Source organism: Antechinus flavipes, chromosome 3 (assembly GCF_016432865.1).
Source record: "Antechinus flavipes isolate AdamAnt ecotype Samford, QLD, Australia chromosome 3, AdamAnt_v2, whole genome shotgun sequence".
In the NCBI taxonomy this organism is placed as follows: Eukaryota; Metazoa; Chordata; class Mammalia; order Dasyuromorphia; family Dasyuridae; genus Antechinus; species Antechinus flavipes.
The window spans coordinates 197,682,007-197,694,308 of record NC_067400.1 but is presented as its reverse complement, the minus strand read 5'-3'; the positions used below and the strand labels follow the sequence as shown (position 1 = coordinate 197,694,308).

The 12,302-nt window shown below is 35.1% G+C and overlaps 1 protein-coding gene across 1 annotated transcript in view; it reads right to left on the bottom strand.

Moving 5' to 3' along the window:
- EPHA6 (EPH receptor A6) overlaps positions 1 to 12,302 on the bottom strand; it is a 983,513-nt gene that overhangs the window by 506,363 nt on the left and 464,848 nt on the right. The window contains 1 exon segment of the mRNA XM_051984381.1: positions 459 to 583. Within this exon segment, the coding sequence (XP_051840341.1) occupies positions 459 to 583 (125 nt within the window).

Genomic DNA, 12,302 nt, shown 5'->3' with positions numbered 1-12,302 from the left:
TAGAGTATGGATATACGTTAGTTTGGTCCCAGATTATATACTGATGATGATTCCATTTGTAAAATTCTTCCTAAATGAATTAAATACCAATGTTTTCACAAAGCATAAATTGATAGGGACATACTATTTCCAAATATACTACAAGGTTCCCTATTCACAACAGAGGTGAATATCTTAAATCTTCTAATTTAATTTGACATAAAACAGAATCAATAACAAATTAAAAAGAAAACAAGAAATCCAAATGAAATCAAAAGGATATACATTATAAGGATTAAGCAAACAAAAACAAAAACCAGTAATCAAAATCAAATAATCCAGTGTTGTATCAAAAGTCAGAACATACTAAATATATGTAAATATACACACATATATGTGTATTGATGATTATAGATATATATATATATATATATATATATATTTCTATTGTTTTTCTGGGAGTTCCAAATACAACCTACTTTCTCATAGTACTTGATCTCGTAGTCCAGAATGGCTCCATTGGAAAACTCAGGTGCTTGCCATGAGAGGGCAATGCTATTTTGGGATGCCCAGTCCTTCCTTACATTACCTATCAGGGATGGTGCTGAAAGGGAAAGAGAGTAACTAAGAGTTAATAGGCAAGCATTTTCCATATTCTTTTCCCAAATTCTTTTACTTCCCAGAAAAAATTCAAAAAAGGAAATTCTAACTGAGGGTGAGATAGACAATCTAATAAATGGCTTATGTGATTTTTTTTCTTTTTATATTTAAATCTTAATACCTACTACAAAAAACCCTAGTTTAAATCTATCTATCTATCTGTCTGTCTGTTTGTCTATCTATATCTTTAGAAACAACACTAAGGAAATATAGAATAATGAAACAATCCCAAACTTTCTAAGAATAGAGAACCACATTTAGCAATATATTGCTGTTCCAGAATGTTAGTATAAAAAATTGGTTTCAACCTGTGCTCAGAAGTTCAATTAGTCTATCATTTCTGCATAATGACAATTTAGATGTCATTATTCACCACAAAATAGTAAGAGCAATTATAATCTCATTATAATTATAAGCTTTCTTAGGACATTTTAAATATTAATATCTAACTACTCTCCAGAGTGTGTGATTTTTGGTTTAGATTTTATATAACATTATTGACAATATTTTACTGTTTTATCCTACTTAGCTTCTAAATGGGATTACTATGAAATGACTTTCTTTTTATATAATATTATTTAAAATGTTTGTGAGAAATTTTGCATAGTTATAAAAGCCTTTAGTTCCCACTTTCCTTTGCCCTCCCATAACCTTATCTTATATATATACAATATGTATCTAAAATGGACCTTCGTTTGGGAATACTATCACAAATATATAAAGCATAAAAATTAGATTACATTATTTAAAAGTAGCTTATTCAAATAGGTGATTTCCATCATTTTCTGTGAAATGTTTTCATTAAAAATTGCATCTAAATGGTTAAAAATAGGGACTTAAATAATAGTGGCAGCTTACTAGGTAAGTATTACTTAACATAATTTAGCATAAAATTTAATATCTGTTTTCAAGCTTTGATCATTAAGATTAGCTACTTATATTAACCAAATTAACTAGAAAATAATTATATGTTCCCTTTTGCTTTGGTCATGTAGTTCTAATTAGAATTAAAATAATAAAGTTATTATATTCCATAATAACTATCAAATCAATCAGTCAATTAATATTTATTAAGTTTCTACTAAATGCTTGTCATTGTGCTATGTCCTGGAGCTACAAAGAGAGATAAAATTTCTTATCTTTAAGAATCTCACATTCCCACAAGGAAGATAGCATATACATAAGTTGGTAAATATTAACCAAATTAATTAGAAAATAAGTATATGTTCCCTTTTGCTTTGGTCATGTAGATCTAATTAAAATTAAAATAATAAAATTATCATATTCCATAATAACTATCAATCACTCAGTCAATTAATATTTATTAAGTTTCTACTAAATGCTAGTCATTGTGCTGAATCCTGGAGCTATAAAGTGAGATAAAATTTCTTATCTTTAAGAATCTTACATTCCCACAAGGAAGATAGCATATACATAAGTTGGTAAATATAAGATATATTCAGAACACATTAGAGATAATTTCAGAGAGGGAGACATTAGCAACTTGGAGGATTAGGAGAAGCCTACAGGAGAAAGTGGAATATCAAAATGTTTTGAAGGCAGGTTGGAAAAGTAAGCTGTAGAAATACATTCAAATCATTGGAGATGGCTTGTGCAAAGCACAGAGATAAGAGATGGCATATTGTGAGTGAGGAATACTAGGCAGATTAATATTACTTGATAACAGAGTATATGAAACAGAATAAAGTTTCAAAAAATTGGAAGGGGTCAGGTTATAAAGAGATTTATATTCTAAATAGAGAGCTTCACAAACAATTGCATACCTTGCTAAAAACACTTTGGTTATATCCCCTTTTTCTTTCCACAAAAACCTTAGATTCTATACCTGGAACTATCCTGGACTTTGATAAGTGAATTTTAGCCCTTTTGGAAGTGAAGTGGCACTCTTCACTCAATGTTGAACATTTTCAAAACTGAACATATCTTTGATATCCCAATGATTTTTAATGATGGCCTATAATTCACCATCCAAAATCCATTCTCAGCTCCCATTTCCTTATTCCCATTTCCCTCTATCTGTCTCAAAGAATGGCTTGGTCCATAGGCAAGAAACTTCTTTTCATCTCCTTCCTCTTCCATTCCTTCCATCTATTAGATAATACTGAATTGACACACCTAATTGCAAAACCCAGAAAGCCTGTAAAGAGTTAAAGAGACTGTACCATTAAGAGGCCAGTTGGTTCTCCAAAAGCCGCCCCCCCCAGCTGTAAATCATAACACACTTGAAGGAATTACAAATCAGCCTTTACTGACTCAGATATTGCTTGTGAATTGGGAATGAAATAAATTGGAGACAAGAGGGAAGAGGATACAACTGTCTCTCACTCTCCTTGTGTCGTTATCATCCTCTCACATGAAGTGATCTATTCTGCTGGATACAATTAGATCCTCCAGCAGCCACTAGCAGATTGCTCCTGTAACAACTTGTTCCCAGATGATATCAAAGCCTTCTTGGGCACTCTTTCCAGGACTGCCTACATCACTCATTTTCCTCAGCTCATTTATCAAAAAAGAGGAGTTGGAATACTCTTTTCTTTCCACTGGCATTTTCAGGTTCTTTCCCTATTTCTATTACTCAGTAATTTCTCCTCCTTTAAGTTTCATGATATTTCTATCTATTAACCAATCAAAATTTTGGTGCTATTGTCTCTAGACCTTCTGGTCATTCTTCATAGTCTACAATTTTTCTCTATTACTCAAGTCTCTCCTTTCCTCATACTATAGAAATTCAAGATACATATCTATATCTATATTTATATCTGTCTATCTATCTATCTATATATTCCCGCAAACACTAACTTCTCAGTTTCTCAACCTATTTATTTCCCACAAACTACTCCATCATTTCCATTTTATTTGGCTATACACAAAGATAGTCATGCTCTTAATTTTGTCGTCACCTACAAATGTTTACCACCTCTGTTCAAGAAATCTGAAATTTTACAACTTGACCATAATTTGTTAGCTTTTCATCTCTTGTTTTCATTCTCTTATGAAATCCCACTCTGTCCATACTGTGCTTTCTAATACCTTGCTTCTTCAATATTCTTCCATATCTTCTCCCCTTGTCAACACTAGTCCTTCTCTCCTCTTTTTCCTATCTTTGACCCCTTGACAAGCCAATTCAACTCTACACTGTTCTCTTTTGATTTTCTATTCCTTTAAGCATTTTTTTCCAATTAATCCCTGCCAAGTCTCAGCCTTGGCTCACTTATATCATTCATCACCTTCCCTCGTACACATATCATGTTGGATGAAGACAGTGAAAATTATGCAACCATTTTGACTGGGTACAAATTTATGCTATACAACCTCAACTCGGTCCTCACTGGAGCTAGAGAATTTTTCTGTACTTAAATAAGTATATCATCTTACTATCCTGTTTGCCATAGGAGCTCTTTTTAACTCTTTTATCCTTTTTTTAAACCCCCCATAGGTCTCCCTTCCCATATCTTTCAGCTGAGAAGTTTGCCTAATATTTTATTTAAAAATGAGGCCTCTTGCCATGAGCTGCCTCTTATCTTCTCTCCCTTTTCACATAACACTCAGATGCCATCTGCCACTATCTTCTTCACTCATATCTAACATGATGATGTGGCCTTACTCTTTGTCAAAGCTAGCTCTTTAATCTATACAAACGATCCCATTCCTTCCCATCATTCTCTGCAGATTGCTCTATTTGGCACCACTATTCTATAACTTATTTTCCTTCTCTCCTTGTCTACTGGTTCATCTCCTAGAGACATGTATTTAAAATCCTGAAAAAACTTCTCTTTGGGGCAGTTAGATGGCACAGTGGATAAAGAACTGACCTAGAGTCAGGAGAGTGGCTTTGCACAGGAGAGGATTTATGCAATGGGTACAAGTGAAAATCTGACTTGCAATGGTGGAAACATTGGGTTGATTTGTGCTACAATAGCTTAAGAATTTCCTGAATTGCTTTCTTTTTCTTTTTCTTTCTTTTTTTTGCTGAGGAATTTGGGGTTAAGTGACTTGCCCAGGGTCACACAGCTAGGAAGTTAAGTGTCTGAGACCAGATTTGAACTTAGGTCCTCCTGATTTTAGGGCTGGGGCTCTATCCACTGCACAACCTAGCTATCCCCTGAATTGCTTTATTTTTAAAAGTACAGGGTAAGGTTTAGTCCAGTCTGGTGGGAAAAGCAGTGGATCTGGAATATTATTTTCTATTTGGGAGGTCTGATATTGAATTGCTTTGTGAATGCGGCTAAGATCAAAACTCTCTGTGTGATCTTCATCATATCACTTGTGTATATAGCCTTTCTTGCCTTATTGACTGGGACATTGTGAAAGTAGCACTGAAATTATAGACGTTAAAGTATTTCAGTATTTAAACATGAAAGAAAACTATTAACTAAGTGTCTTTATTCTCCATACAATCCAGTTGATCTTCCTCCCCTAAAAAACTGCTGTTTCCAAAGTTATCATTGGTCTTTTAGTTGCCAAATTCAACTTTTCTCAAAACTCATTTTCTTTCACCTTTTTGAAGTCTTTGATACAACTGACAGTTTCTCCTCTTTAGGCTTGCAGAATACTTTTCTCTCCTGTTTCTTCTCCTATATATCTGATTTCACCTTCTCCATCTCCTAACCTGATTCCTCATTTAGACTATACCCTGTAACTAAAAATGTATCACAGAGTTATAATCTGCATCTTTTTCTCTTTTCCCCTACTTCCACAGGTTTAATTTCAAATGTTGATGAATCTCAAATCTATATATCCTGATTCAACTTCTTTCCTAATCTCTAATATCAAATCTCCATATGCTTCTCTGGATGTCCAGTAGATATCGTAAACATAAAATATTCATCTCCTCACCTGTGTTTGTTGGCTTCTTAAATCTCAGCTGAAATTTAATTTTCTACAAAATCTCCTTTCCAATTCTAGTGCCTTTAATTTTAGTGTCTTTTAATTCTAGTATCTTTTATGTTGTTTTCTATTTATCCTATTTATAGACTATGTATATTTGTTGTCTCTTTCATTATATTGTGAACTTTTTGAGGGAAGGTTGTCTTTTGCCTTTTTGTATGCCTTGTAGTTAGAACTGTGTGTGGCACTTAGTAGGCACTTAAGAACTGATTATTTGTTGATTTTTCTATGTCTGTCTCTTTCATCTATCTATCTATCTATCTTCTACCTACCTGCCCACCTGCCTGCCTACCTACCTACCTACCTACCTACCTACCTACTTACCTACCATATATCTCTCTATCTTTATATTTTTGCTGGTTTTTATTGGTGTAGTGAGGGAGAAGGACATTTGGGGAAAAAAAAAAAACTTTGGTACTTGAGTGGAGTGAATGGAATTGGATGTGGGAATTGGAGTTGTTGGAAACTTGATTCGGGGAGAACAATTAAATGGCATTAGCCAAAGGTACCAGTAAGGCCTTGATCATTACTGACATTCCCACCATTGGTCTGTACCCCAGAAGTCTGCCCTGGTGGTTAATAGAAGCCCTTTCCAAAAGGATAATTAAGAGTATTGTCTAGGTACTTCAAGGTTGCTGCTGAGATATCAGGAAGCAGAGTGAGCCATCCTCCTCTCCCTGATCTTTAGCTTATTGTCTTACCCATTTTGTATGCTGTTATAGGATAGTTTACCTAGCAGATCTGTGGAAGAGGAAGAAATTGTCATAAATTCCAAGGAAGAACTAGAGATCATTATTGATCACAAAATAGATTATATCAAATTGAAAAGTTTTTGTAAAAACAAAACCAGTGCATTTTGCATGCTGCTTTCATTATAACCTTCAAAATTCTTCTTTCTTGATTAACAAATTTTCTTTCACTTTAGACTTTTCCTCTTTCTTTTTCCTTCTTCTGGCACTCACAGAGACTTAGCTTTCCCTCAGTGTGGGGTTTCTTTGGCCATGATCTCCAGGACCAGAAATAGTCTTACACATACTTCAAGATAATTTTCCCAAAAGAGAGAGCCAGAATTTTTCTTGCCCCCTATTCCAAACTTTCCCTTTGCTTTTATCACTTAACCACCTCTTCTATTTTAAGAAGCATGCCATCCAAATTTATTACTCAATCTAGATCTTGGCAGCAGTTATTGAATGGCTGACAGGATATTTTCTCTCCTTTCTGAAAGAGTTCAGTATCTGGCATACATTCTTTCTCCTCACCTAAATCTCTGTTCTCACGTTAGGGAACAGCAACATACATATTGATTCTTCCCTCAAGCTCCCAAACTTAGACTACATAACCCCTATGATCTCAGACTCACATAGGCCACACTCTGATCTGGTTGTTACACATAAGCATTACTTTTCCATAAGCAAACTAAGTTTTTCTCTCTATGTTTTACTTCTTTCAAACTTATTCTTCATTCTAATTAGGTTCTCCATTCATTTAGTGTGTCAATATTTTCTTAGGCTATCACCTCTTTTTTAACTTTACTTTCCTCCCTTTTTGATCTTGAGGATATGGAAAACCACTGCAATCTTATATCATACTGTATGGTTGAAGCTCTTGATCCTATGAACTATTTGTATTCACATTTTGCCAATCCAATTCTGGATCATTTCTATCATCTATCTCCCCATTTCTGCTTAAACGCCTTTAGAATCAAAAATAAATCTTAATTTTTCAAGGTCTTCATATCAGGACCCCAATATACCTTGCTAATGTTCTTATATACAATTTTTTTTAAATTCTTTCTCACATACAGCACTCTTTATTCTGCTTCCATGCTTTCGTCACTATGCCTGTTCCATATGCCTAGAATGAATGAATTCTCTCTTCCTCTCCTCTTCCTCTAATCCCTGCTCTTCAAAACATAGTTTAAGCCCTATCTTCTACCTTAAGTCTTTCCTGTTGCCTTACTAATGAGGACCTCCATATCTCCAAATTCTCTTGTATTCAGTTTGTATCTATTTATATATATATATATATATATATATATATATATATATATATATATATATATATACTTTTATATGTAAATGTCGATTGGATATAACATAAGCTCCTTGGTGGCAAGGACTATTTTTTTTTCCTCATTCATCTAGCAATTTCCTGATCATATTATGGAAAAGAGAATGTTGGTCAGAACAGTATTCTGATTTGATCTACTATTTTATTTCTTACTGCAAAAGTTCAAGTTGATGTGTGGGGCTGTACATTATTCTCTTTCATGTGCTTGTTAGTATGAACTTGTTCATTAAGTGTAATTATTTCTGAGGGAACTGATAAAACTGAGCTTTTCAGTTCTTCATGTTTCCCTTTTACTTCTGCAGTGGCAGTTGAAGAGTGACAGAAGTGGTGCAGAGGATGCTGAGGGTTGTACCATTTTTAGGCTATCTATAGGCTATCTATAAGCAATAATTTAACTGTGAAAACTCTAAAAATTATATTCTTATCTGTGAATTCCAAATGGGGTGATAAGGTCCTGAAAGAACTAAAATTCACATAGATTAATACTTTAGAACCAGCTTGTTAGAGAGGAAAGAACATTGGCTCTGGAATCAAAGGCTATGGATTCAAATCCTATCTCTGACTTCAATTTACTGCCTATGCTACTTAACTTTCATGGGCCTCAGCTGTAAAAGGAAGGAACTGATCTCTGAGATCTCTCTCAGTTCTACCACTATGACTACAGATTTTGCACAAATGAGGCCTAAAGATGTAGTGAGGCTGCAATTTTTAGAACAATGGCTCTCAGTTTCTTCAAGAATTGAATACAAAGCTATTAGATTTCTTGTCATAGGGTATCTGTGGCTGGCAATAATAACAATACTTTGCACGAACAGGCAAATAACTTACATAATCATATTTGCAACTTATATGTCAACATCTATTGGTAGGAATGATGAAAAAGAAATATTTTAAGATAATTGGACAATATAGCTTGGAATAAAATATACTTTAATTACATGGTGAATAATGTGCTTTAGAATATGGCCAACGATTAAAAATTGAAAAATGTCAAAAGCTTCTAAGTTACTTCTAAGACTCATGTTCATACAGCATGTATATTTTCTTTAAAAATCCAGTTAGAATACAATGAGTATTGTCAAGGCAAAACAATTTTAGGGATAAGGGGAAAAACTTATTCTATAATTTTATTGTATAGGAGATGCCCAGATGAGGAAAATCACACTAGCAATGTAGGTGGACTTCTTATAGTCAGTATATATTCATAGTTGCCACAGAGAGATTAAAAAACTTACATAAAGTCACACAATCAGTTTATTTTAGAAGCTGAATTTGAATGAGGTCCAAGGCTGTCCTATTGATTATATCACACTACCAAATAACTTTTCCAAACTAAAATTAACTATATGTTAACAAACATATATGATTAAGGAATGGGAGTCATTTCAGAATCAGCAATCATTGTGAAGCTAGACTAGAGCAAAGATAAAAACACCAGATTGGAAGGTATAGTGTTCTTTGTTTGGTTTTCCAAAGTCTTGGGGCAGCCTTCTTTTCAGTTGAGTTATCACCACAAGAATAGCCAGGTTGTTAAAGTCCAAAAGTCTTTATTGTCTCCTTTGCCTGGTGCTCAGCTAGTTTTCTTGTAGCCTGTAGAGGGGATTTGGTTTCAATGGAGAAAATGCAGGAGGACAGGTCACCACAAGGCTGATGAAAATGGAATGAATCTCTCTCCTTGACTCCAAGAGCTTGAGCTCCTGCTCCCTGGTGGCTTGTCTTCTCTAGCTCTGAATGAAACTGGCTGAGGCTCCTAGATAATATGCTCTACACTGAGTATAAAGCAATCATTATATCATTAGGAAACCATTATTTGTTGTAAGATTAAATCAATCATGCTGAACGTAGAGAACTATTAGTCACCATGCTAAACTAGATAATCATTGTCTCATCAACTCCACCGACTTAACATTTTGTAAGAATCCTTGTTTCAGAGTTCTGGCCTATAACATCTCCTGCTTTCTTTATTTTAGACCATAAGGTGGTCACACTCTCCCTGACTTCTCAAGGAGGTGAGAACCCCCAAAAAGGAGGTGATCAGACCTTCTCTGTCTCCTCAGAAAAGGGGTGAAACACCAAAAAAGGTGATCACACCCTCCCTAACATTTCAGGAAGGGAGATGAAAACCAAAGGAAAATGGGGAATCAAACCAGATTAGCGGGTTTCTGAAGGGTCTCACTTGAAACAGGTATATATAAATCCATCAACATGGGAATTATTACATAAGCACCTAGCAATGTAACATGGGTTAGTAGTGATGTAACAAATAGCATGAGTCAACATGAGGAATTATACATATCCATAAGTCCTAGAAATTGTCCAAAACCAATCTATTGTCCATGACTTCATGTGTCAGGAATCCATTAAGTCCTGCAAGTTTTGAAGTCCTGCATCAGTCTTGTTATGTGTTAACAACATTTTTTCATCTCAAGGAATCCAATGATTCTTGCAGATTTTGAAGTTCTGTAACAGTCTTATTGTGTCAGATATTTCTTAGGTCTCCTCCTTTGTTTTGAGGTTTTTCTCTTTTTCTGTCTCTCTCCAATGGACAAGGCGAATATGGCTCTTTAGCACCCATCTGATTCCTTCTCCATCTGTAGAGATACAAGCAAACCCTCTCCCCCAAGCAGTTAACCTGTCTAGTTCCTTCTATTCACAATTTTTGAATTTGTGAATTCACAATTTTTGGGATCTTTCCTCATCACCTGGAGATTATATTAGATCTACTTGCCCTGGACACTGCCCTTCTGTTGGATTAAAAAGCCTATATTCTCTCCAATTGTAATCCCTTTCTTCCATCTGATTGCTTCTCTGCTGATTGATCATTTCAGAGTCCTGACCTTCTAAAGACTCTTTGGGTGTAATCCAGATGCTGCCATCATGCCCCACCTGTTTTTTGTTTGAGATCTTGGAGCTGAGCCCCCGTCTCTCATTTCCCTGGGTTAATCTACATTCTGAGGCTAAATGAAAGCCCTTGTTGCATTTTATACATAAGGTTTTGGGTCTTGTTCTTCCATCCTGTTTTTTTACTCTATCTCTATGTCTACATTGAGCTTTCAGATGTCCTACTTGTCCCAGATTCAGATGTCCCACATTGAAAGCATTGATGAAGCTCTTTGGAAGTCCCTTGCCAAGAGGGACCCTGTCTTCCCATGTTTTGCATCATAGCCTGGGTATAAAAGGCATTTGTGCCCACTGAGGCACAGTGTCTTATGATTTCTTTTAAAGGAACATCTTTGTGTAGTCCCAGTATAATTCTTCTTCAAACCTCATTAGCATTTTCTTTAGCAAGTTGTTTGATCACTATTCCTATAGTTGCATTTTCACCAATAGTTGATATGACAGCTGTCTTCAGACATTCCACAAAATCAGCAAAGAGTTAATTTGGACCTTGATCTATTTTTGTGAAGTATTCCCCTCTACCTTGCTTTCCTGGGAGGGAGGCCCATGTTTTTATAGCAGCAGCAGCAGCAATTTGCTCATATGCTACTATGGTGTAATTAATCTGTGTTTACTTGCTAGCTGATCAAAGGTGATTTGTATATTGACTCCAGTCTGTCTATTTCATTGGGCTTGCATCCTACAGAGTTCACTATACTTCAAAAGTCACAACAAGTTTTGTCCAGGTTCTAAACATATTCTAGCTATAGATTTCCAATCACTACGGGTTAAAATTTCATAAGCCAAATTCTCTAGTAACATCTTAATATAAGATGATGTCACCCCATAAAGAGTACAATCCTTTTTTAAATCTTCTATAATTTCCAGATCAAAAGGAGTGTATCTTCTCCTGGCTTGACCTGAAGAATCAAATTCTTCAATCACAGGGTATGCATTTATTTTTAAATCAGATATATCCTGTCCTTCTTTTTAGCTTTAACTAGTGCCTTTTGTAATCTTGTCATTGGGGGTGGTCAAAACTCCTTCATAGGGGGTGCTGATGGTGTCACTGCCCCTCCTCCTCCCCCTCCTCCTTTTCCCTCCACCCATGAAGGGTTAATTGAAAGGCATAGGTCAAGGTATGGGGAATGCCCTAATGGCTCCTGCTGTGAAGGACCACATTCCTTAATTTCATCAGAATTGTAATTAACTTCATTGTTATCTGATTCTGCATGCTTTTGATCTAGTTTGTCAATTTCAGCAGAATTATACTTAACTCCTTTCTTGTCTAATTCTTCATCCTTGTCACCTAGTTTGTCAGCATCCTCCCCCTCCTGCACTTTCTTCTTTTTCCTTATTCAAATAATTACATAATTTACTAAAGCCAATTGTATTGTTATATGTATAAAATGTTTCTTTGGAAATCGAATCAGTACTATTATCATTGTAATATTCACATAGTTGCTCTCCTACTAATTTCCACTCATCTGGATCTAATTCTTTTACTTTAGAAAACCAAGGAGATGTGTATTTTAATATTTCAAAGAGTTCAATGATCTGCACCCAAGTTACACTCAAACCTTGGTTTTTTATCAGTCTAACCAAGCTTTCAACACATTTTACTTGAAGTGGAAAAGAAGGCTCCATCTCATTTCAGCTGAAGCACTAGTTTAGCCCTTTACAAAGTTTCCTTCTTGTCTATTTTTGTACTTACCCTAATTTCTGGGTCACAGATATAGGTTCTTAGGCAACAAAATGTAATGTTTTTGTTTTGGCTTTCTGGAGGTCTTGGGGCAGGCTTCTTTTCA